This window comes from Syzygium oleosum, unplaced genomic scaffold (assembly GCF_021117445.2).
Source record: "Syzygium oleosum isolate NSW1041296 unplaced genomic scaffold, Sole_v2.1 Sole_v2.02, whole genome shotgun sequence".
Taxonomy (NCBI): domain Eukaryota; kingdom Viridiplantae; phylum Streptophyta; class Magnoliopsida; order Myrtales; family Myrtaceae; genus Syzygium; species Syzygium oleosum.
The window spans coordinates 19,957,349-19,981,685 of NW_026607486.1; the positions used below are offsets into that span (position 1 = coordinate 19,957,349).

Consider the following 24,337-nt stretch of genomic DNA (forward strand, 5'->3'; position numbering starts at 1 on the left):
TCTCTCTCTCTCTCTCTCTCTCTCTCTCTCTCTCTCTCTCTCTCTCTGGTATCACGATTTATGAAGTGGGATCTCAGAAGTGAAACTTGTCGCTGTGGATCTAGCTTATCGTTTGATTGGATTCTTCAGTGGCATTGAAGCCAAGCAACCTAACTCTGCTATCCGAAAATGTGCTCGTGTCCAGCTGATCAAGAATGGGAAGATTGCTGCTTTTGTACCCAATGATGGTTGCTTGAATTACATTGAGGAGAACGTGAGTTCTATAATCTAGGCTTTTTGAAAATTCGTCGTGACGCCTATCTATGAATCCGGAGCTTGCCTTTGCGTAGAGTCTTTTCTTTCTTCGATGCTATACTTCCCGAAACTTCTGTGAAGTGTCCATTGCACACGACCTGCATTCGAATAGGACCCTCTTTTTTCTCCATTATGCGACCGAGTGAGGAGTTTAGAACAGTCATGTAAGTGTTGTTTCTTCAACTGATTGTGGCTTTTACATTGGTGGGTGCAGGATGAGGTCCTGATTGCGGGATTTGGACGGAAGGGCCACGCCGTGGGCGATATTCCCGGAGTCAGATTCAAGGTCGTGAAGGTCTCCGGCGTCTCGCTGCTCGCCCTGTTCAAAGAGAAGAAGGAGAAGCCGAGGTCATGAGTTGGCCCTGGGAAAGTTCAGTTCCTTCCTCACCATCCCTGAATGCAGAACTTCATTACTGAAATTTTGACCAGATACCGTGTAATTCCCCGACACCTTTCTTTCTTTCATGTCCTTTGTGGTAGGGGATCCTAAATGTGGTGCCCCTGTTCCAACTATATAATTTTATCTTATTTAATTTGTGGCAAATGAATCCATGTGATACGTTTTCATCCTTATCCTCCCTTTTTGTCCTTGATGTGGAAATTCTTTTGGCGATTGGGGATTATTGACTAATGTTACGACTTTAAGGGCAAAAGTATACTAGAAGTGCCATAACTTGTGTACGGCGATCACTTTGGTGCCATAACCTTTTTTCGGATCACTTTGGTGTCAAGTCGGAGGAAAATCAATCACTTTAGTGACTCCGGCCAAAATTCCGGCCAAAAAGCTAACCTGGCATTTATATTAAAAAAAATGGTCTGACTTGTACACGGTGAAAATTACGTGGCTTTTTTTCGAATATTTTAATTTAAAAAAAAAAATTGCAGCAGCGGCGAGCCCTCGCCGCTGCTGCCGCCAACCCACCACCGCCGGGAAGGGCCGGCGGTGGTGGGCGCAGTGGTCGGCGAGGGCCGGATTCGGCGAGGCGAGACCTCGCCGTCGCAACCCAGGCGACGGCGAGGTCGGCCTCGCCTTCGCTGGGCGAGGCCTCGCCGTCGCCTAGGTCGCGACGGCGAGGTCGATCTCGCCTCGCCAGACTAAGGCGAGGCCAAGCCTCGCCGTCACCTGGGTCGCGACGGCGAGGTTTGGCCTTGCTTTTGTTGGGCGAGGCGAGACCTCGCCGTCGCCTGGGTCGCGACGGCGAGGTTTCGCCTGGCCGAATCCAGCCCTCGCTGGGCTCGGCGAGGGTCGCCAGGCCCCGGCCAGGGGCCGGCGACCCTCGCGAACCACTGCGCCCACCACCGCCGGCCCTTCCCGGCGGTGGTGGGTTGGCGGCAGCAGCAGCGAGGGTTTCCTCGCCGCTGCTGCAGGTTTTTTTTTTTAAATATAATTTATTTTTTTTAAAAAAAAGTACACGTAAGCGGGCTAAACGGCATTGTTTTTGGTTTTTAATGCTGACTGGACCTCTCCGGCGAGCCATGTCAGCGCCACATCGGATTTCCGGCGAGCCACGTCAGCATTGGCACTAAAGTGATCGATTTTCAAAAAAGTTGACACCAAAGTGATCCGAAAAAAAGTTATAGCACCAAAGTGATCGTCGTACACAAGTTATGGCACTTCTAGGGTGCGCATGAATACCATTCTGTGCCCGGGAACTATTTCTGAACAGAAATGATTTTTTTTTATTCTGTGCTCGGAAACAATTTTTGAGTATTTGAAGGCGTTTGATAAACTGTCCAAAATTTCTATTCCTAGAGTAGAAAAGAACATAAGCGTTTGGTAACTATACAAAATTTCTGTTCCCAAATAATATTTTAACAATATTTTGAATTGTTAATTTTTTTTTTCTTTCTACCATTTTCTTCTTTGGCCATGGCCGGTCGCCGGCGACCGGGGGCCGACGACCGGCCACAGCCCAGGGCCGGCGAGGGTGAGGGCTGGACCCTCGCCGTCTCTGGGCGAGGCCGACCTCGCCGTCGCGACTAACGGCGAGGCTCGGCCTCGCCCGATCTGGGCGAGGCTCGGCCTCGCCCGATCTGGGCGAGGGCGCCTCGCCCTCGCCGGCGAGGGCCATGACCCCCTCGCCGGCCCAACCCAGGGAAGAACAACACAAAAATAAGAAAAGAAAAAAAAGAAAAAGAAGAAAAAAAACTGATTCTCAAAATTGTGCCGAAAAACAAGAAGCAACTTTTTTTTACTTCTTATTTCTCTTCCAAAACTGTTTCTCGGCACAAATTTTTGCAAAAATGTGCCCGGGGAACAAAAAGTTTACCAAACGCATTTCTGTTCCCAAACTATTTCTGGGAACAAAAGAACAGAAATTTTCACTGTTTGGCACGTTGTCAAACGGGCCCCTAGTGTACTTTTACCGGACTTTAAACCTACAGGTTTTGAGCAAATGATATCTCTGAGCAAGAACATTGCGCTCGAGCTTTCATGTCAAACCGTTGCCGGTTATAAGAGAAACGACAACTCCAGTTAGTTGAATTTGAAGTGAAAAGTTGCTTGATTGGATTTATGGATGTGATTAGATAGTTTAAAAGTTAAACAACTTGATAGAACAAATTGTAAGATGAAAATTGGAGATTTACGGATTTTTTAATATGGCTGTTACCACCAGCTCTCTAACTACAATTAGGACAAAAGAACGAAAAAAATACTAAAAAGGTCAAATATCAATTCGGTCTTAAATTTTTTTAGAGTGTAGTTTTTTCGATCAATTTTGGCAAAAAATCATTGATGTGGATGTCAAGTGTCTTACGTGGCACGATCGATGTTGACATGGACGATTTTTTAATTTCTTTTTCTTTTTCCCTCAATACTCGTTATTTATCTTTTTCGAAAAGGCCGGTCACATGGCAAGGCCGTGAAGGCACTCACCTAGATTTGGGTCACGGCCTCGCCAGCTGCAAGGCGAGGGCCACATCCCTCGCCAAAGCCACCGTGTGCTTCTAGAATCTAAAACCACGTAAAAGTTGCTGGAAAAGGCTCAACATAGGTGATGGCGACCAAAAATCTGCTCGTTCGACGAGTAGACCCCCTCAACCATATCGGCAATGGCAGTGAGGTGGTCGGTGTAGGATTAAAAGCCACCGACACGGTGGAGGGACCACTGGGGCTTCCAAGCGATGATGCGTGTAATGTAGGTAGGCCTTGCCGACGCCTGAGCAGCGAAAAGGCCTTCCTTGTCGCCACCTCCTTCTCTGAACCCTCACTGCCCAAATATGGGGAGGGCTGCCGCCCTCGTCCATTGTGAAGATAATCAGCGAGAATTGGGGAAAAAAAAAGAATGAGAAAGAAAGAAAAAAAGATAGAAAATTTGTAAAAATCATTTACGTCAACGCCGGCTGTGTCACATAAGATAACTGGCAATCACGTCATGTGATTTTTGGCCAATTTTGACTGGAATGACTACATTGATAAATTTTTAAAATGTTTAGGATTGAATTGGCTAAACTAAAAAGTTTATGAACGAATTGACATCCGTATTTGGACCCCAAAAAAAATTGACATCCGCATGGTAAATTTATGGTTTTTTTTGGTAATTATTCCTAAAAGAAGCAAGCGAAGTGGCATCTCACAAAGTCATGGCCTTTTCTTGGTAAATACTAACCCGTTTGGTTCGACTTTTCAAATGCAACTTGGGGGAATGCAAATACCTTTAGGTGAAAGCCACTTGGGGAAATGCAAGTGGTGTTTGGTAAAAAAAAATTTGTGAAGCTACTTTGGCCTAAGTAGTGTTTGGTAAAAAAAATTTTACAAAGGGCTTTGGCAATTTTTATTCTTAATATTTCGGTTTTGCCCTGTTACTGTTCATCTTCTTCACCGTGAGGGTGGCCGGCGAGGGCGGATCTGGCCGGCGAGGTCGCCTGACCTAGGCGACGGCCGCCTGGGGTCGAGCGACCGCCTAACCGGAAAATTGAAATTTGAGTGAGGGCAATTTAGGAAGGGAAAAATAGGCTTTAGCATTTGTGGAATGCTGAAAGCCCAAAGCTGGTTCGGACCAGCTTTGGGCTTCGGCATTCCAAATGCTGGCTTTCGGCTTTCCGGACGAACCAAACGGTTCAGCATTTTGGGAAGGGGCTTTCGAGGCTAAAAGCCCCTTCCCAAAGCTGAACCAAACGGGGCCTAAAACAGGTACGATGCAACCAATCTTATCACTGAGTACCGATTGAAGTCAACAATGGCTTAGATGATTAGAAATGTGAACGATCTTTATCGCTGAAGATAAAAAGGATAGATATGTAAATTTGTATAGAAATATTTTTTGTTCCTTCCAATTCTTCTTCTCTCTCTTTCAAAATCAAATCACATACTTATCTATATACTGCCATTTTATTCTAGAGACATCTTCTTCTTCCCTTCCTCTACTTGTCAAATTTTCATTTTCCTATTTCTGTAAAGTTTTCCAAACATTTGTCTTGAAGGAAGAGGCACAAAAATTTCACTTGGAATAAATAAATTGTTTGTATATTTTTCTATACATGTAGATTCAAATTGAGAGTTGCAAAATAACAAATCCGAAAACGAGTTTGAGCAGAACTCCAAGCATTCACCATTACCAATTGGCTCGATGATTTTTAAATACATGTGGTCTGATTCGTTCGGTTTTGCTTATTTTATAACAATAGACAAATTGCACAATCCTACGTAAATCAAGGGGATGAAAATTGAGGGGGAAAAATTGGAGGTTGAGAATTTACGGGTTGTTTTTTTTTTCTTGGATTGGAGGGGAAAAAAATTAAATAATGAGGAACTACAATTCGAAATGAAAAAATTCCCATTAGGAGGAAACGACTATCTTGAAAAAGTAAACTCACTACGCCTAATTAAGATACTTCTCTAGATAAGAATATATAGCAAATTTATAGGTTTGATGAGATAACTATATAAAGTAACATATATCAATCAATATATGCACAATCAAAAAAAGATGTACGTGCAATATCGAGAGATATGAGTGAGCATATAGAACCACCCGAATCAAACTAAACTGGTCAATTCGGTTGGTGGCTAGTTCGGTCCGGTCCCAGAAGCATTAGTCCGGTTCTCAATTCCATAATATGGAACCGGTAGTTTTTAGTCCGGTTTCCGATTTGGACCGCCCGGACCGGAACCAACCAATTTATTTATTTTTAATTTTTTTTATTTCTTAGATAACAGCATAATCACGCATGTATTCACATTCCCCTCACCCACGGTCACTGGGGAGACAACCGAGAGCAAGGAGAGAAGAAAACCGTCGCAGAGCCTTCATTAACCCCCTCGCGGCCACCGCACAGCCACCATCCCCCATATGCTGCCATTCATCATCCTCGGCCAACACTCAAACGCTCTGATGAGCGTCTGGTCCAATCTCTTCTTTGCGTCTCGGAGCCTCGCTGCAGCTCCACCGCCGCTCCGCCTACACCAACAAAGCAGCCCGAACCGGCGTCTCGTCATCGTTGCCCATCGTTCCCGACGTGCAGCCGCGTTTGCCCACCATTCCTGCCGCCGTGCCCATGTCTCCCGACGTCCACTAGCAGCCACCTGCGGCCCCCTCGAAGCCTTTATTGCCGCCGTTCTCAGTTTTCCCAAGCCGCCCCTGTTTTTGCTTTGTCTTTTTGCCGAGAAAGCCCGAAGTGCTCTGCTGGTTTCATTGGACTGTCCGGGAACCGGACCGGATTGGTCTCAAGATCAGGTGGTCCGGTTCTAAGTTCGAAGCGGGAGATACAAAAAGACCAATGGGAACATTCTAATTATCTCTACTATAAGAAAATCCCTTAGAGAATTATCCTATATATCTCCAATACCATTCACTTTCAATCCCTTAGAAAACTGTCTTCCGTAAGCTAAATCCTAATTAATCACTCACCGTACGAGGACGAGAGGAACATAATAATCAATTAGGTGCTGAATGAAAACCATTCTGGTTCTGTCCAGAACTGGTTTTTTGTTCCCAGAATCAGTTTTGGACCAGAAACCCGTTTGGTAACGCAATTTCATTTTTCTATTTCCGGGACACGTTTGCTTCCAAAACTGATTCTGAAACCAGAAATGAGAACCAAAAAAAAGTTAGTTTTTCATTTCTGGAACAAAAGTGAGAACCATTTATGAGGAATTCATTTTCTTCAACACACATATTCATATGGAAGTCACGATCTTTGAGGTGAGAAAAAAAAGCAAAAAATCAAAAATTTCAAAACTTAACAGAATGGTTTAGAATCTGTAGCTACCCACTTTCAATGAAATTTAAATTTTTTTAGGTACCTAAAAAAATAAATAAAAATAAAAAATTTCAAAATTTCACAAAACGGCTTAGAAAACCTATGGCCACCCACTTTGAGCAAAATTTAATTTTTTTAGTTGCCAAAAAAAAATAAAAAATTCTAAAATTTAAAAACTTCACAGAATATCTTAGAATACCTGTGGCCACCCAATTTGAGCGAAATTTTATTTTTTTAGGTGCCGAAAAAAAAAAAAAAAAAGCAAAAAATCAAAAATTTCAAAACTTCACAGAATGGCTTAGAATACTTGTGGCCATCCACTTTGAGTGAAATTTAAATTTTTTTAGGTGCCGAAAAAAATAAAAAAATAAAAAATTTCAAAACTTCACAGAATAGCTTAAAATACCTGTGGCCACCCACTTTGAGTGAAATTTAAATTTTTTTATAAGCCAAAAAAAATAAAAATAAGCAAAAAAGTAAAAATTTCAAAACTTTACAGAATGGCTTAAAATACCTGTGGCCACCCACTTTAAGCGAAATTTTATTTTTTTAGGTGCCGAAAAAAAATAAAAAAAATAAAAAATTTCAAAACTTCACAAAATGGCTTAGAATACCTGTGGCCATCCGCTTTAAGCGAAATTTAAATTTTTTTAGGTGCCGAAAAAAATAAAAAAATAAAAAATAAAAAACTTCACATAATTGCTTAGAATACCTGTGGCCACCCACTTTGAGTGAAATTTAATTTTTTTTAGGTGTCGAAAAAAAAATAAAAATAAGCAAAAAAGAAAAATTTTCAAAACTTCACAGAATGGCTTAGAATACATGTGGCCATCCACTTTGAGTGAAATTTAATTTTCTTTAGGAACCAAAAAAAATAAAAATAAAATCAAAAATACCATTTGGGCATCTAAAAAAAATTAAATTTTACTCAAAGTGGGTGGCTAGAGGTATTGTAAGTCATTCTGTGAAGTTTTGAAATTTTTAATTTTTTATGCTTTTTTTCACCTAAAAAAATTTAAATTTCACTCAAAGTGGATGGCCACATGTATTCTAAGTCACTTTGTGAAGTTTTGAAATTTTTGATTTTTTGCTTTTTTTTCACCTCCAAAAATTAAAATTTCACTCAAAGTGGGTGGCCACGGGTATTCTAAGCCATTCAGAAAGTTTTGAAATTTTTGAGTTTTTGAATTTTTTTGGGCACCTTAAAAAATTTAAATTTCACTCAAAGTGGGTGGCCACATGTATTCTAAACTATTCTGTGAAGTTTTGAAATTTTTGATTTTTTGATTTTTTTGGGCACCTAAAAAATTTAAATTTCACAAAGTGGGTGCAACATGGTATTCTAAGTAATTCAGTGAAGTTTTGAAATTTTTGATTTTTTTTTTTTTGAAAAAATTCAACAAATTTCCTATTTTCCCGAAATCTAAATTTTTTTTATTTTCTCGACATTTTGATGATTTTTTCGGGAATTTTTCAATTTTTTGGGATTTTCTGAATTTTTTTAAAGATTTTTATGAATTTTTCGAATTTTTTATTATTTTTATTCCATTTCTAAAAAAATGAATTTTTGTTAGGAAATAGAAATTTTGTCTTTGTTTATCAAACGGGTTTTTATTTCGGAAATAGAAATTTTGTCTTTGTTATCAAACGGGTTTACGTTACAGAAATAGAAATTTTTTGTCATTATCAAGCGGGTTTTTTTTCTCAGAAACTCATCCAGGAACCAGAAATAGAAAAATCTATTTCTGGTTCAGGAACTCATTCCGGAACAGAATGGTTATCATTCGCTACCTTACATGTCCAGTGTTTCGCTCGAACCAAACCGTTCGGCTCAGTCCTGCGTTTCGCTCTCCTCGGCCTTTTTTACTATTTTGCCCCTTCCTTTTACTAATTACTCCTCCCTCCCTCCCTTCCTCTGGACCCGATCTTGGTCGTCACTGTTTTCGCTTTCTGGGGAGATATTTCGCGAGTCGCACAGGTAAAAAGCAAACTGTTTTCGAACTCCCTCCCACTCTCTTCCTGTTTCCTCCATACGATGTCAAAGTTTCGATTTTGCTACGCGCACGGTTGTAAATCTTGAATTTTGAATGTATCTGCTGCTCCAGTTCTTGAGCTAGGGTTTATCAGCTCCTTGCCCATCTGTTGAATTTCTCTTTTCGTGCCTTCGCTGTGCCGAAAGGCTCGAGATTTGTAATCTTGAACTGTACCCAGTTGTCGTTCGCCATGGATAAGCAAGAAGACAAGGAGCTTTCGGACCCTAGTGCATCGGAGAGCGCGGTGTCAGCAGGGGAAGATGGAATTAGTGGTGGTCGGAAAGAAACCCTAGCTGGGGCTGGGGATGGTGGTGGTCAAGGTCAGAGGGAGGGTTCTCTCGCCGCGGAAGCTGTTGCGGAGGAAGGTGCGTTTAGTAATGGGGATGATATAATGGTCGAGGTTCTGGGTTCTGAAGTTTTTGTAGATGGCGTTTGCAGACCCGGGGATGAAGAGAATCTGAAAGCTGAAGCCAGTCGCGATGCATCGGCCGGCGGCAGTAGGGGGTTGGAGAGAGGTGCGAAGTCTTTGCAAGATGGGGTTTCGGGCAGTGAAGCCTCTGGTTTTGGAGACAAGGGTGGAGTTGGGGGTTCTCTGGGGACTGAGAGTAGGAAACAGGGCGGCGAGAGATGCGCAGAAGCTGTAGAAAGCAAGGTTGAAGATCCAGTTTCCGGGGAAGTCGGCACTTTTAATGACAAAGCTCGTGATGTGGGAATGGATCCTCCAATGGAGCATGCATCAGATATTGTTGGTGATGGAGACGGGGAAACACAAATTATCGAGGAAACGCAAATTATCGCGGAAACGGAAGTTATCGGGGAAACACAGATTATAGAGGAAGCTGTTGCTGTTTTGGAGGAAAGATTGGTGGAAAAGGGTGTGGACCAGCCTAGTGATGTTGTGCAGGACACCGTAACGGGTACCAAGACGGGAGATTCTGTGGACGCTGTAGGTTCTATGTACGCACAGGACCAAATTGCTGATCAAAAGGTGATTGGTTCAGGTACCGACGTGCAAACAGAGGAAGGAATAAAGAGTGGACAGTGTTCTGATGTTGGAGTCGCTTCAGCTCATGATATGCATGCCGAAGAAGCTGTATGCCTCTCGGCAACTGTGAAAAGTTCGAGTTCGCCCACTTCTGTTCTGGAGAAGAAAGGCGCTGCGATGGTCGGGGGAGCGAATACTGAGGACAAAATGGCTCCGACTAGCGGAGTGGAAGCAGTCACCTCAGTTTCAGAAGGAGAACACATTTTGGAAATGGAGACAGCTTGTGGTGGGAAAGTAGAAGTAGAAGAAAATCTGGCTGAGGTAAACACTGAATGTGAGGACAAACAAACCACTGTTACTATTGAAGGTGAAGATAAAGCGATTACACAAGATTTATCGAATCTTGAAGTTGAAGGCACTGACCCTCCTGTTTCTGATGAAAATCTGGTTAATCCAGATGGAGGACTGGTAGAGAATATCGAGGTGAAGGCTATAGAAGCTAATGCAGAAGAAAGCCACATGGTAGTTGAGGATCAGTTAGGAAAAGATGAAAATACGATGGCTGCTGCTGAAGGCATAGGTGCTTCTACAACTTTGGGCCTGCAAGGTCCGGTCATCAGTGAAAGTAAAGCTGCATGTGCAGAAAGCGAGGTCCTTCCGCATATGATCCCAGAAAACTCCACCTCTGTTGGTATGGATGCCACAGGGAATGATCAGAGCCTAGCAGTCGATGCAGTTCCCATGATCACAGAGGGAGAAGCTCATGTGACCGAGAGTAGAGAAAATGAGTCTACGGAAAATGAATTGGCACTGGATCAGACTATGGATGTTATGGAGCTGGTGGAAGATAAGCTACCTTGCTCTAATGGGGATGAAGCTCCTGATGTTACTCATTCAAATGTAGAAGACACAGAAGTTGGAGAACAAGCTTCTAATGCTGATGCTGCTGGTTTAACTAATATTGATGAAATGGAAATCAATAATCAGCCTACCGACAATGAAAAGCAAAAGGCAGCTGAGGAGACAACTATTGTACATGGAGGCTTAAAGCCAGGAAGCTTAGTGGGAGTGAACCAAGCTGTTTATAAGTTGCCACCAGAAAATGAAAATATATTGTCAGTGTCTGATTTGGTTTGGGGTAAAGTAAGAAGCCATCCGTGGTGGCCTGGACAGATCTTTGATCCTTCTGATGCGTCTGAGAAGGCAATGAAATATCATAAGAAGGACTGCTTTCTGGTGGCATATTTTGGTGATAGAACATTTGCCTGGAATGAGGCATCCTTGCTGAAGCCCTTTCGGGCTCACTTTTCTCAGATAGCAATGCAGAGCAATTCAGAGTCCTTTCTGAATGCTCTAAACTGTGCTTTGGATGAAGTTTCAAGACGGGTTGAGTTGGGGTTGGCTTGCTCTTGCATACCAAAGGATGTTTATGACAAGATAGAGGTCCAGACTGTTGAAAATACTGGAATTCGAGAAGATTTAGGGTCCAGAGAAGGCGTCGTTGAATCCACGAGTGCCAGTTCTTTCGAACCGGATAAACTACTAGAGTATATGAAAACGTTAGCTCAGTGCTCATCTAGTGGAGGTGATCGGCTAGATCTTGTAATAGCTAAGGCACAGTTGTTGGCCTTCTACAGACGGAAAGGTTACAATGAGCTCCCTGAACTACAATTTTGTGAAGGCTTGATGGAAAGTGACGCTGAAGCTCTAAATTCCGATGGCGATAATCCTGTGGGCAACAACATGGAATCTGGCACTCTGGTTTCTGAGGACACGATGGTCTCCTCTGGGCGGGATGGTTTGAAAGCCCCCAAAGGCTCGTCCCATAGGCGCAAACATAACTTGAAGGATATAGCTGATTATAAGAAGAAAGAGAGAAGTTTGGCTGAATTGATGGATGATTCTATGGAATATCCAGATGAAGAAAATGATCTTGATGGTAAAGCTTCTGGTATGCTGGTCTCGCCATCTTCTGGCAAGAAGCGTAAAGCTCGGGATCCCAGTGCTGACTCAAATCTTTCAGATGGAAGGAAAAATATCTGTGTTGCAAAAGTTGTTAGCGCCGCTCCATTTCCTAAGCCATCCTTTAAGATTGGTGAATGCATTCGTAGGGTTGCCAGCCAGCTGACTGGTTCTCCCATTGTGAAGAGTGACAGGAACGGAGGTGGAGAAGGATCCGAAACTGCTGATGCTGAAAAGGGAAGAACAATCATACCGACTGAGTATTCTTCACTTGATGGGTTACTGTCTCAACTCTACTCGGCAGCTCTCGACCCCATGCAAGAATACAGTTTCTTGAATGTGCTTATTTGCTTCTTCTCTGATTTTAGGAACTCTGTTGCTTCTGGCCCAGATCCAACTTTGGGTAGAGTATCTGCTAAAAGGAAAAAATCTGAGACATTTGAGTTTGAGGATATGAATGACTCTTACTGGACAGACAGAGTCATCGGAAATGGTTTTGAGGAGCAGCCATCCGATGCAGACTGGAAAGGAGATAATCAACTCGTTGCTGTGGAATCCCAAAAGGTGCGTAAAGTGGGGCGTCGATCATACACAAGGAGACGAGATTTGGATGAAAGCAACTTGCGGGTGGAGAAACCGCCAGGGTATGTGGACGAAAATGCTCCAGCAGAACTGGTGTTAACGTTTCCACTATCAGCTTCCGTCCCTTCAGAATATAGCCTAAACAAGATGTTCAAGCGATTTGGGCCCTTGAAAGAATCTGAGACCGAACTTGATAGGGATGCCAACCGTGCCAGATTAGTTTTCAAGAAGTGTTCTGATGCGGAAGTTGCTTTCAACAGTGCTCAAAAGTTTAACATCTTTGGGGCAATGCTTGTAAATTACCAGCTTAATTATTCTGTTTCTTCGCTGGTTAAAACTTCACCTATTCCCATGCTTGAACTCGAAGGCTTTGAGGAGGCATGTTGATTTCCCCTTGGTGAAAGCATCAGGTATAGTTCTGAGACTTGAAGTACTTGTTCTATTGGCTGTGTCACCTGGATATGAATTATGTGATTTCTTTCCCTTCAATTGGTGGACAATTTAGTTAGTTATTGACTCGTAAGATGTATCTGAACAGACTCATGGATGATTGGGAGCACAAATTCTAACTGTAATCTGTGGCTTTTGAGCGACTCATTCTGCTTCTGTGGAGTTGTCAAGGAGTTTATGATCACGGCAATGTGCTTTAAAATGGATCCTCATCATATGTACAGTAGTGTTCTCTGTGTTCTGTAGCAATGACGAGCGGTGGATTCGAGATGATGCTGTAACAGTGGCCATCATCGAGCTTCTCTTGGATTAGAGGGACAGTAGATACTGTACCGATGGAGAGCACTTGAGTGATATCTATCATCTGTTTTTCGGGTTAGAAACGCCTTTACTTCTGCTTATTGGCTTAGATAAAATTATGTAAATTTAGAAAACCTGTTGTTAGGCTGATGGATGCCCGGATTTCTGTTCCCAAGTTGATGAATTTCTTTAGGACTGCAGAGGATGGCATGTTGACTGAAATCTAAGTGCGTGAAAATTCCGTGAACTTTCAGTGGTTGAGCCAAAAGAATGATTGAGCTGAGATGTCCCATGATGAGGTTTACATGGTACGTTATGTGAAAAATGCATGGGTATAGTCTCTTATATTGTCTTTGGCTCTTGTAATGTGCCAGGCTGCTAGCATAGTGGAATTCATATTGAGAGAAGGCAATTTTGAGTGTGTACAAAGTATTGCTATTCTTATGCGCTCAGAGAGGAAAACATAGTATTCATCTTTCTTGTCTTGTAAGGTTGCTGAAGTCTGGGTTGAGCCTATCATTTCTCTGCTGGCGAAGTTTGAATATCTCTCAAATAGTTTGGAGACCTTGCGGGATCCGAATCTTTTTTCTTGTTCAGGAGACTTAACCCGAATCCTCTCATCTGGATTTATGATGTTCTCTTGCGTCGCGGCCTGTGCCTTAAGCTTGAATCGGTGCGGTTTTTTCTTTTTTCCCCCTTTTTCTTGGAGCTCCGGCTTTCTTGTCTTTTGGGGGTGAGGTGTGTTGATTGCTTCATGGCGAAGATCACTGTCATTTAAATGTTTAAGTTCCTCGTCATTCGGCTCATGTTTGCTCCTTAGTAGAAGCAGATGATCGTGGATAGTCCTATGCAATGCAATGCAATGCACTATTGCGCGGGTTATGTACCCAAACGAAATGATGTCAATGTACCTTTGCAAAAGATTCCGCCATGCTACTAGTCTGGTGCGTATATCAGTTTTGCGATTGGAAACGAGCGACAGGTTGTTGGTGTAGTGGTATGAGATTCGCTCTGACCCCTATCGAGTGTGTCACAGGGTGTGCGGTGCGGGGGTGGTTTGCGGTGGGAGCTTTTCGCCTGCATGAATTGGGCATTTCCCCTGGCTGAAGAGTAAAATTGGGCCCTTTTGTAAGGGAGAGAGTGTTATGTCCATTTTGCGCAAGGAAGTATACCCAATAAGACCTTGCAACCGCTACTACCAGGTTGATGTAGGATCGATTTTGTTCCCATGTGTAATGGATTAACTATTACTCACCTATTTTGAGAAGGGAAACAAGGGCCTGGCCATTACTGTGTTTCACGAGCTAAAGCCGAGAGAACAAAGCTTTTATCGGCCCTAAAATCAGTTTAGAGGCCTGCGGAAACAAAACTAATTCAAGTTAATCATTCAAAGGTTCCGAGAACCGTTTCATTATGTTGGTGAAGTGCACATGTTTTTGCCTGATCGATTTGTTTCATAATTCTATACCGCTATCTCTTTCTTGAGGAAAATGGCTGGAACACAAGCAATAAGCACGAAGCGAACTCGCAAACGAACTGGAATGGATCGTAATCATGATAGTCTCACGCGAATTATACTTGCATCATCGTTTCTGTGATCCTCCGTGCTTCTTTTGAAACAATTGAGCAGGGCTAAAATTCATTGTTCCTCTGGTACAAGTTTCTTTTGGGCACCCATGAAAGGTTGTCCAATGACTGATATTAGCATTAGACCAAATGGAATTGGTGCATGCTTAAACCGAGACCTAGTCCCCACTTCCTCTCAACCGGTAAGTGTCGTTGATCTGGTGGAAACTGCCTCGGTACTACTTCGATTAGTGACTGTTAGTAGTGCCCAAATACGCAATAATTGATGGGTTCAACGCAACAAATCCTCAAATATCAGGCCTACGGCTCGTGGAATCCATGCGCGGAGTGGACGTTTACGAGCTCCACCAGTCTTTGCCGGTGAGAACGAAAGCTAAACACAATCTAGAATTGGTTATCGAATGCATTTGCTTTTGAACCGCCAGCCCTTCCTTGCTCCCTGTTTCTTTTTGTTTGGCAAGAATATTGAGCTTTCTTGTCTGCAATTAAGTTAAGCAAACCCTGATCCTACTTTTGCTGGCTGAACCCAGAAGAACGTGAAAGAACATGAACTTCCTTTCCACCAGACCTTCTCTTTAAAGTATCAGAAACTGAAAATCAATACTTACTACAGAGAGAGAGAGAGAGAGAGAGAGAGAGAGAGAGAGAGAGAGAGAGAGAGAGAGTGGGGTAATTATTTAAAGATTTCAGCTTTATGCAGAGAAAGTTCAATGAAGCCATCAGTGCAAGACCCATAAGATATGGGTAAACCCAATACACATGCTTCCTCTTACATAATCTTTTTGCTCTGTTTTTTAATTGGTTCCCAGCTCATATGCATGTTAGCTAGAGAGAGAGAGAGAGAGAGAGAGAGAATAAAAGAATCTTATCAGACTCCCTAAAAAATTGAAGAATCAACAAAGAAGAAAAGAAAAAAAGAAAAGAATTGGAAAAGGAGAAGCCACCCCAGATCAGATAATAATGTTGTTCTGAGCAGTCACCACCCTCCTCTTCCCTGTCTTCATGGTTAAATGTTTATTTTTGCCAACTAGCCACCCTTTTTAAAGCCCTCACCACCTGCACCAACTGTACCTATTCCACAGCCAAGCAAACTGTCCATGTAATATCAGTTTACAGCTAAATTTCAACAAAAAAGAAGAAGAGAGAAATCAATTGAAAAGATCCAAGGCTATTCACTCAGAACATGCTCTAATCTGTTCGAGTGCAACACATTTTATTCTGGCGAGATTCCCCGATAATGATGTTCACCAATGCCACGCACGCAGGCCTGTACTTAAGATGCCATGTGATGCAAGGGCTATGCTATGGTTAAGTTTTGCTTTGATGTGAACACTATCGAAGATCTCAATTATGGACTAGTGATTGATGAACTTCTTTTCCTTCTGTTAATTGAGAGAGGAATGGCCAAATAGTGTCAAATTTGCAAGCTGGCATCAGTCAGATGTACCTTGCCTGCTAATTTATCGCTGACACCAATTTTGGGAGAGAGTGAGTGACAGTCAATAATTTTCACCAAAAATGGAAAAAGAGAGAGAGGAGCAGAGAGAGACAAAGGAAACTCCTTGGAGAATTCAGTGCCAACTCTATGATAATGGCAGCGACCAACTAACCGCAGATCAATTTTGCATAAACTGGGGCAATTCTCTCTTGTATTGCAGAACATTTTCACAACTCAATTTTTTATACCATCTAAAACATTCACTCAAATCAGAATGATGTCATCTGAGCAAATTACTTCTAAGATTTTTCCAAGTAGCGGCACGACCTCTTTTATGTTGATTAAGACAAGTCAAATTGCATTGGCATATCTTTCATCTTAAGAGCAACCCGACCGTGACTCGACTATTTACACTTTCTGTCTAGGGTAAGAGTCTCGAGATCCGAACTCAGGACCCGTTCCTTTCACTCTACAAGAGGAAAAAGAAAGTGCTACTTGACTGCCCATGGTATTCCCCTTTAGAACCACTGGCGCTGTGCATTCTGAATCACACAAGCTCACGTGACACAGAACAACTCGTGTCTTCTTGTTGCAGACATCGACTAGGTTGAGCATGTTACCATGTGAGACCCAAGTACCAGACAAATATAGTAAATGAGAAAACAACCCTCAAGAGACATATGAGCAAGTACTGAATTTTGATGTGATCAAGGTCTAACCTGTGTTGGGAGCAGCGATGGAGGCAGGCTTGGACACGAGGGCCGGGACCGAGGTCATGGGCCCGGCCGATGCGGGCTGGAAGATGTGGGCCGGGAGGCCCATCGTGTGGGACTGGTGGTGGTGGGGGTAGTGGGGGTAGAGCGGGTACATCGGCATCATAGCCTGGCTAGGATACACTTGCGAGTAGTGCGCGTTCATGTAGGCTCCCCCAGTGTAGCTTACTTTCTGTGCACCAAAAATTCCATGTTTAGTTTCCTTAATTGCTTGCTTAACAAATGTTCCGATCACGATCTTTAAAATAATTCGAGAAAGTAAAGGACTTGAATTGAATCTATTAGTATTCGATCTCGGTAAAAAGATAAAGATTAGACAAGGGTGATCAAGAGTTAATGATTTGATATTACTTACGTGATTATAGTTCATGTCAGTGGCGATGTAGGCTGCCGGGGAGTACCTGCACATTGAGAGAATTTGGTAATTATCATTATCAGATCATCAAGTATATAGAAAAGCAATCCTAGATATCATCAAGAACCGCAAATCAAGCAAAATCAAAGGAAGTTAAATCATACCCATAGAAAGGAACGGCCTGATGGTGCTGGTGATGGTACGGCAAAGCTGGGGTGCCCGCAGGATAATACCACTGCATTTGATGATTTGCTGGTGTGGATGCCATTATTGATCTTGGTCCAACAATGTTTGATCCTTCATCCCCACAAAAAAAAAAAAGTCAGAAAAAAAAAGAAACAAAGAATTAGATGCAATGTACAATTTACAACGCTCGCATAATATATGCAAATTAAGATTCTAAATTCCATTTTTTTTTCCTGTTTGGAAAGTAATTCCGACTTTATCATGTCCGAAATTTTCCTTTTTTTCGCGAAATCACCCGAGAAGAAATTTCTCATGTCACTTTGCAAATTAAGCTTCTATCTATAGCATTGTTCCATAAGGGACGATAACAGAATGCTCCTAGAGATTTCATTTTCATACGTTACACATGTTTCACGCAGCTTCCATATATATTACAGTGTATCTACCTTGTTGTGGGAGAGGAGGAGGGGGAGGAGGAGGAGTGGCGGCAGCAACAGCCGCGGACTTGGGGCGGCGAGCGCCGAGCGAGGCCAGGTTGCAGTTGGCGCGGCGGCCGTTGATGACCGGCATCGCCTCCTCGCAGGCCTTCTTAGCAGCTTCAGGATCCTTGAACGTCACCTGCACGCCAAACGGAAAAATCGCCACCTTACTTAATTGTCCTTTTTACGCGTCCGAATGCACAGATCACACCGTCATCCAAGCACACGACAACAGTAGGTGGCTTCAAGAAAGAAACTTTCGGCAGAAACAGGTTTGACCAACGCATACATCGAGACGCATTCCATATCGCTAGCCGACGTGCTCAACTCGAAGAAAGGAACGTGCTTCGACTCCCGCGTTACACGATAATGAGCCCAAGACCGACGCAAATCAAGAACAAGAACTGAGAGTTCAGCGAGCTTACGAAGCCGTAGCCCTTGGATCTGCCAGTGACCTTGTCCAGGATAATGACGGCCTCCAAGATCTCGCCGTACTTCTCGAAGTGCTCCCGCATGGCTTCCTTCGGGGTCTCCCACGCCAGCCCCCCCACGAACACCTTGGTCAAGGTCGTGTCTCCGAACTGACCCACGTTGCTGCTGCTCATCGTCATCTCGACAGACACACCCCCCCGCGCAAAACGACCGGAGCTCCCTACGTCAAGCCCTCCCTCGCTGCTTCTTCTCCCGCCTGCCTGGACTGCTGCTAGGACCATGCAACGTCGGAGCGAGTTCGAGAGGTTTCAGAGAGCGAGAGGCCAAGGGAGTTCATGGAAGGAGGTGTGGTAATTATAAGGAAGAGAGAGAGAGAGAGAAGTGGAACTCGGTAGGGGACAGTGGGAATAAAATAAAAAAGGAAAAAAATATTAGGGAGAGAAAGAGAGAGTGACAGAGAGGCAGACAGATAAGACTTTTGGTGAAGAGAGAGAGAGAGGTAGGGCATTACTAGACCTGTTAAACGGGTGAATCGGATCGAATTTGGGTCGAGTCATAAATGATCCGACCCAAATTGACCCATTAACCCGTTTATGATCCATTTATTCATAGTGTAAATATCTCGACCCATACCCGACCCGACCCATATCCAACCCATACCCGATCCGACCCATATTGCTAAAACACTTTTATATTTAACCTAATCTAGGAATACTTATTTCTTATGATTTTTTTTTAAATTATACTGCTAAAACATTTTATGCAATACAAAGCTAGTGAAAATTTTTTATAATTTTTTTTAAAATTGAGGTTCTGTTTGTTTTGCGAAAAATGCGACATTTCTAGAAAATATTTTCCATAAAGTCATTATCCAAGAAAATAAAAAAAATTAATATTTTTTTATTTTTTAAATCGAATTTTTAATTATTTTTATTTTTATTTTTATTTTTTTCCTTCATTTTTGGCCGATCGCCGGCCGCCGTGGCCGGCGACCGACCACAGGCGAGGACGAGCTCGCCGAAGGCCGGCGAAGCTCGTTCTTGCCGATCTGGCGAGGCCTCGGCCTCGCCGGCCTCAGGCGAGGCTCCAACCTCGCCGATCTGGCGAGACTCGAGCTCGCCGGCCTCAGGCAAGCTCGACCTCGCCCGAGGTTGGCGAGGTGGAGCCTCGCCCGAGGCCGGCGAAGCTCGAGCTCGCCAACCTCGGGCAAGGTCGAGCTCACCCGAGGCCAATGAGCTCAAGTCTTGCTAGATCGGCGAGGCCGGAGCTCTCGCCGGATCGGCGAGCCTCGAGGTCGCCGGATCGGGCGAGCTCGAGGCTCGGCCTGGAATCCGGCGAGCTCGAGGCTCGCCCAGTCGGCGAGGCTCGAGCCTCGCCTGAGGCCGGCGAGCTCGAGCTTCGCCGGCCTCCGGCGAGGTCGTCCCGCCCCGGTGGCCGTGGCCGACCACCAGCCGGAATAAAAAAAAAAGAAAAAGAAAGAAGAGAAAAGAAAAAATAAAAAATAAAAGAAAAGGAGAAAAAATAAAAATAATTAAATTTCGATTTTTTTTAAACATTTTTGTAAAGAGGGAGAGAGTATGTGGATAAGTCTAGTAGGTGGGTTGGACATGGGTTCCAAACTCAACCTATTTAGATCAATTTATCTTTAAAATTTTAAACACATTTAAGGTTGGCTCTTTAAAATTAAAATGACCCATATATGACCCATTTATTTTTAAATGGGTCATATATGGGTTTAAGACTCATTTTAACATCTCTAGGCATTACCATAACAACATGATCTCACGACCTTTGCCGAATCTTGTTGTTAGGGTTAGTATGCAATTTCCATGCAACTTGGGTGTAACAAGTGAGGTGGTGATGCACCACCACCTAAGTGTGGTGGCTCGATAATGATAACCCATGAGGTTATGATTCGCAACCGTGTCAAGCCTCCAGCCGTGCCTCGGGCACGTATCTGCTTCCTCGTGAGGATTATGTGTAGAGAGAGACGCGGCTCAGCAGGTGTCGTGTCCGGGGTGAGCTGTAGCTGGATTGGTACCGTTACGAATGGACTGGATAATCATGATTCCATTCGAACTTTCCTCGTCAAGAATGACACTCTTATGGTAACGCACAAAGAGGACAATCACGTTAGTCACGCCCTTTTCACTTTTTTGCCCGTTAGATTAGGGATAGTGACATGTCATAATCAATATTTATAGTCTAATGTGGAGTTCTCCCGGATTTTGAGCTTACTAAAAGAGTTTTAGTCAATTATCAATTCTTTGATTCAAATTACAGCCGTTTGTTAAATTGACGATCCATTACAACAATATAGGACGAGTGACATACAGAGCAAGATGCTCCCTCATAGAATGTCCTCGGCAACGAATTTGAATTTCATGAAATCGGGGTGTAATCGGATTGAAAATTCTCCGAGGCACTTTCAGAGCTCGAGTGGATTAGCCGGATGCACCAAGAGTTCCTTAATAATTTCAGCATGTTACGAGCTCGGTCAGATGGAGCGTGGCCCCGACGCGCGCCGTGTGGGGGGGGGGGGGCGCGTGAGAGATTCCGAGAAGAGAGACCCGAAACGACATGCGTAGAGAGGGATAGCGAGACAGCTAAAAAGGCCGTACGAAGGGGGAGTGGCGTGGTCCCCACATAATTAACGAAATTAACGTACGCTGACGTGGAGTCCTGCGGATGGCGGTCGGCGATGAAACGGTTGAAGGCCGGTCGTTTTTGGACAATAATCACGCAGCAAACTGCGAAAGGACACATTAAAAAAGCCCACGCCCCCCCCCCACCCCCCCACATAATTACCATTAATTCACTTATTCATATGATTAAAATTATTAATTACCATCATCTGCCATCACCCCACTATCCTGATGCCTTCATCTAATACTGATTAAGGACTCATTAACACGCATAAATTATTCTCCTGATCCTTTTTTTTTCATATTAAATTGCTGAGTTAACCAACTTTATCGAATGGAAAAATGGCACAAACAATCTCTGAACTTTGGCTCAATGTGGTCCTTGAACTTTAACCTATACATTGAACATTTTTATACAATTCATGGACCAAATTAAACATATATCAAAAGTTCAAAGGCCACATTGAACAAATTAAAAGTCAGGGATCATATTACACATTGGGTTAAAGTTTATAGACCATATTGAACAAATTAAAAGTTTAGTAACCGTATGTGTCATTATTCCTCATTGAATTTTTAAAATTTCGCAACTGCACAAATTATCAGCCCCGCTTTTCACCTGCCTCGGACAAAGCCGACATTAAAGTAATTAAGACAGGATAATGACATCTTGGAGAAAAGTGCCACCCTTTTAAGTATATCCCCCCTCTGTATTAAATTAATGCTTTGATTAGTCCTAAGATAGTACTTATGGCGTGACACTGTGATTTGGCCATTTGGCAGTGGCAAACTGTTTCGTGATCTGAACAGGTTTTTTATAAATACTTTTTGGGCCACTCTCGTCAAAACGAGTTGCTTTATGATGAGGGTCATTTCTTAAGAGAAATTAATAAATTTACTGAATGTAGCTTGTACATCACATAGATATGAAATTAAAACATACTAATAAGACAGTATACATTTTCTTTTTGTACTTCGAGAAATTATTTGGGACGTACGAATCTTTCCTACACTTGCAAATCTAATGGGTCCGGAAGAAAGATATGAAGGTGAAAATTCAAACTCCGAACCACGCGAAAAATGCTCTTTTACCGCATGGTTGTATCTTGTCGTGTTGTAGGTTTTTTACTTATTTACAAACTATGTTAACTAACGTCTCGAGACACTTATAAAGTAATTATCGAACCAAACTATACAATTTACCATTGCACCGACCGTTTACCACCTTTTATCACATGTGTCCTGGGAGAAAAATTGTGATTTTATTTATTATATAATTTTTTTCGGAGTGAAAAAAAAAAGGGAAAATGGTGGAAATGATGTTAATGAGTGCCAACCTCGTCCTGCCCGATCACGTGGACCCACTATTCACCAGCAATGCATGGCCAGCATTTGTATTTTGTCTGAGTGTTTCTGTCGTGGGCCAGCAGCAATGAGAGAGTTCCAAGATTCATTCTTGATTTTGCTAATCTCATGCTGATCTCGAGATTTCTTTAAAGGATGGTTGCTGAGATCATACCATGAAATTAGACTCAGATTATACATCAACCACTTATAAATCGATGGATCAGACTTCCCCTACTTCGAAAAAGAAGAAAACATCGATCACATCCGTGTTGTAAAGTTCGCGCCGCATGCATACGTGCGACCCGACCCTAACCCGACACCGGCATGTTCTACATGTGTAACGAGACGGGTCTATTTCCGCACTCTTGCTCCTCCTCCTCCTCCTCCTCTTCTTCTTATTCTTCTTTTATCTAATCTTTACGAATAAAATAAAGGCCATAGAATGTGGAATATGTACAAAGAGAATGCGGAGAGCTGGACTGCATAATTTGGAGGGCACGTCCATATGCAGGCACCAAAAGGGTTTCTCTCTCTCGCCGCCTATCACGATTTGTCATGATTAACGCGCGTACTTAATTTTCTCGAGGCCCTAGATCGCCGGCTTGATTATTCCGGTGATGTTGATTAATGGGGTCTCAAAATTCAAATTGAATGTCCATATTTATTAATTTTTATTCCTAAGGGGAAAGCTACAAATTTATATTCATATATAATAGGGTTAATACCACGAAAAATCCAAAACTGATACACCCGTGACAAATTTACCCAAAATTAATTTTTTGACTACAAAAAATCTCAAACCGGGTACACCTGTGGTAAATTGACCCTCCGTTAAATTGGATTAATACCACAAAAATCATAAATTGGTAAATATGTGAAAAACAAAATGGTAAAACCCTAAATTGATATATCCGTCAACTGTCTCGTATCATCCAACTCGGCAATTTGATGGTAAAATTTTAAGAAAATTAACGGAGGGTAAATTTGTCACAGATGTACCATTTTAGGATTTTTTGTGATATTAACCCCTATATAATAAAGTGTAATTATCAAATCATGGCGCAATCATGAATCGGATGCCAGAATCCTTCGTCTTCGTGCACTTTTTGCAAGAACAATGCACCATGTGAGAGGATTAGTGCTGAACAGTAATGATGTGAACAAGGGATCAATCCGAAAGATGACCTAACGCACCCAGCAAAGGAAAAGCTACTGATCGATCTGCAAGAACGTACTGAACATAGTAAGTTGACATGCAAACAAATGGATTATCATGATACCCATTACCCACAGAATCAACAAGATTCCACGATTAATTAATTCTCTTCAGTGTATTTATTAGGGTTATTGATGGAAGTGGAGTAGGGGTCAATTTGTATATTCTATGGGCAGGCTGAAATCCACGAACTGGTAATGGAAAAACTGCGTGCAGCGCAGCTCCTGCAAATGTGACGATAATTCGGAGACATAAATGCAGGTGGAATCTTGAATTTTCTTTTCCAAAAATAAATAAAAAAAATAAGGATTAGTTTGTTTTTGCAAAAAAGAAAATGAATGATTTAGATAATATTTGATCGCTCATATCGTTTAGAATAATTATTCAATGAAAAATGTTCTCATTATCGACAATAATTTTATGTCTAAACATTTTCGTGCCCGATGATCGTATTTTCCATTGATTTATCTTTGTAAGTGGTAGGAGCAATCATTTTCAGGAAAATATTTTTTTAAATCATTCATTTTTCGCGAAACAAACGCGCTTTGATGTAAAATTACACATATCGCTGATGATTGTATTAATGGGTGTTGCGAAAGCACTAGTTAAATACACTTGATGGGAAATGATTCAATTTTAAAGGAATAATTACCCTGCGAAATAAATCTCTATCTTAAAAAATTCAGATTTTTTTTTACGAGTGCCTAAAACCATTCCCTAATATTCTCCCTTATAAAAAAAAATTGGGTATGCTTAAGTGACATAAGGAACTCCTTACAATGTTGGAGGCAATCCACTTATTTAAACTCCCATTTTCAATACGGCATATCACATAGCACATTGATAATACTGCTATGTTTGGAAATATTTATTCAAAATAAAATATTTTTTTCTTGAAAAATACCTCCTCATCACAGAGGAGGAGCCAAAGCTCCCATAAGGGTCTCTATAGCCTATTCATTTGCATTTGTAGTGACGGCAGGCTGTACAATTGCGTTCTTTATTTTAACGTGTCAGTACCCACACGCCTTGCACTTCTAATTCTCCTCGAACCTTGGTCTTCCCCGAT

General features: G+C 42.4%; 3 protein-coding genes across 7 annotated transcripts; 2 read left to right on the forward strand and 1 right to left on the reverse strand.

The window, feature by feature from the left end:
• Positions 1-64: 64 nt before the first annotated feature.
• LOC115673326 (40S ribosomal protein S23-2-like) lies at positions 65-867 on the forward strand (the record flags this gene model as incomplete). Its single annotated transcript, XM_056308126.1, has 2 exons — positions 65-253; positions 509-867. Coding segments are annotated over 2 exons (330 nt in total), but the record flags the coding sequence as incomplete, so codon positions are not given.
• Positions 868-8,325: 7,458 nt separating this feature from the next.
• Positions 8,326-13,222, forward strand: LOC115663721 (uncharacterized). 3 transcript variants are annotated; one of them, XM_030585706.2, is made up of 3 exons: positions 8,326-8,476; positions 8,710-12,470; positions 12,599-13,222. In XM_030585706.2, exon 2 carries the CDS (start codon positions 8,722-8,724, stop codon positions 12,445-12,447), a length of 3,726 nt encoding a protein of 1,241 aa, XP_030441566.1. In that variant the 5' UTR covers positions 8,326-8,476; positions 8,710-8,721; the 3' UTR covers positions 12,448-12,470; positions 12,599-13,222. The 3 variants fall into 3 exon arrangements, with proteins under 3 accessions (XP_030441566.1, XP_056161129.1, XP_030441565.1); XM_056305154.1 differs by having other exon boundaries at positions 8,327-8,476; positions 8,604-12,470; XM_030585705.2 differs by lacking the exon at positions 8,326-8,476 and having other exon boundaries at positions 8,483-12,470.
• Positions 13,223-15,070: 1,848 nt separating this feature from the next.
• Positions 15,071-18,442, reverse strand: LOC115663720 (probable RNA-binding protein ARP1). 3 transcript variants are annotated; one of them, XM_056308616.1, is made up of 6 exons: positions 18,054-18,442; positions 17,596-17,767; positions 17,128-17,260; positions 16,964-17,009; positions 16,555-16,780; positions 15,071-15,468 (listed from the first exon to the last, which is right to left on the reverse strand). In XM_056308616.1, exons 1-6 carry the CDS (start codon positions 18,339-18,341, stop codon positions 15,425-15,427), a joined length of 909 nt encoding a protein of 302 aa, XP_056164591.1. In that variant the 5' UTR covers positions 18,342-18,442; the 3' UTR covers positions 15,071-15,424. The 3 variants fall into 3 exon arrangements, with proteins under 3 accessions (XP_056164591.1, XP_030441562.1, XP_056164592.1); XM_030585702.2 differs by having other exon boundaries at positions 15,071-15,488; positions 18,054-18,440; XM_056308617.1 differs by having other exon boundaries at positions 15,401-15,863; positions 18,054-18,441.
• Between the last annotated feature and the right edge of the window lie 5,895 nt (positions 18,443-24,337).

What these genes read in the sequence shown, in the direction of transcription:
- LOC115663721 (XM_030585706.2), top strand. Translation starts at nt 8,722, where the DNA reads ATGGATAAGCAAGAAGACAAGGAGCTTTCGGACCCTAGTGCATCGGAG.
- LOC115663720 (XM_056308616.1), bottom strand. Translation starts at nt 18,341, where the DNA reads ATGGTCCTAGCAGCAGTCCAGGCAGGCGGGAGAAGAAGCAGCGAGGGA. An exon ending in CAGGCCGTTCCTTTCTATGG is followed by an intron (nt 17,010 to 17,127) that starts GTATGATTTAAC and finishes CTCAATGTGCAG; the next exon opens with GTACTCCCCGGCAGCCTACA. An exon ending in CATCGCTGCTCCCAACACAG is followed by an intron (nt 15,469 to 16,554) that starts GTTAGACCTTGA and finishes GCTGTGGAATAG; the next exon opens with GTACAGTTGGTGCAGGTGGT.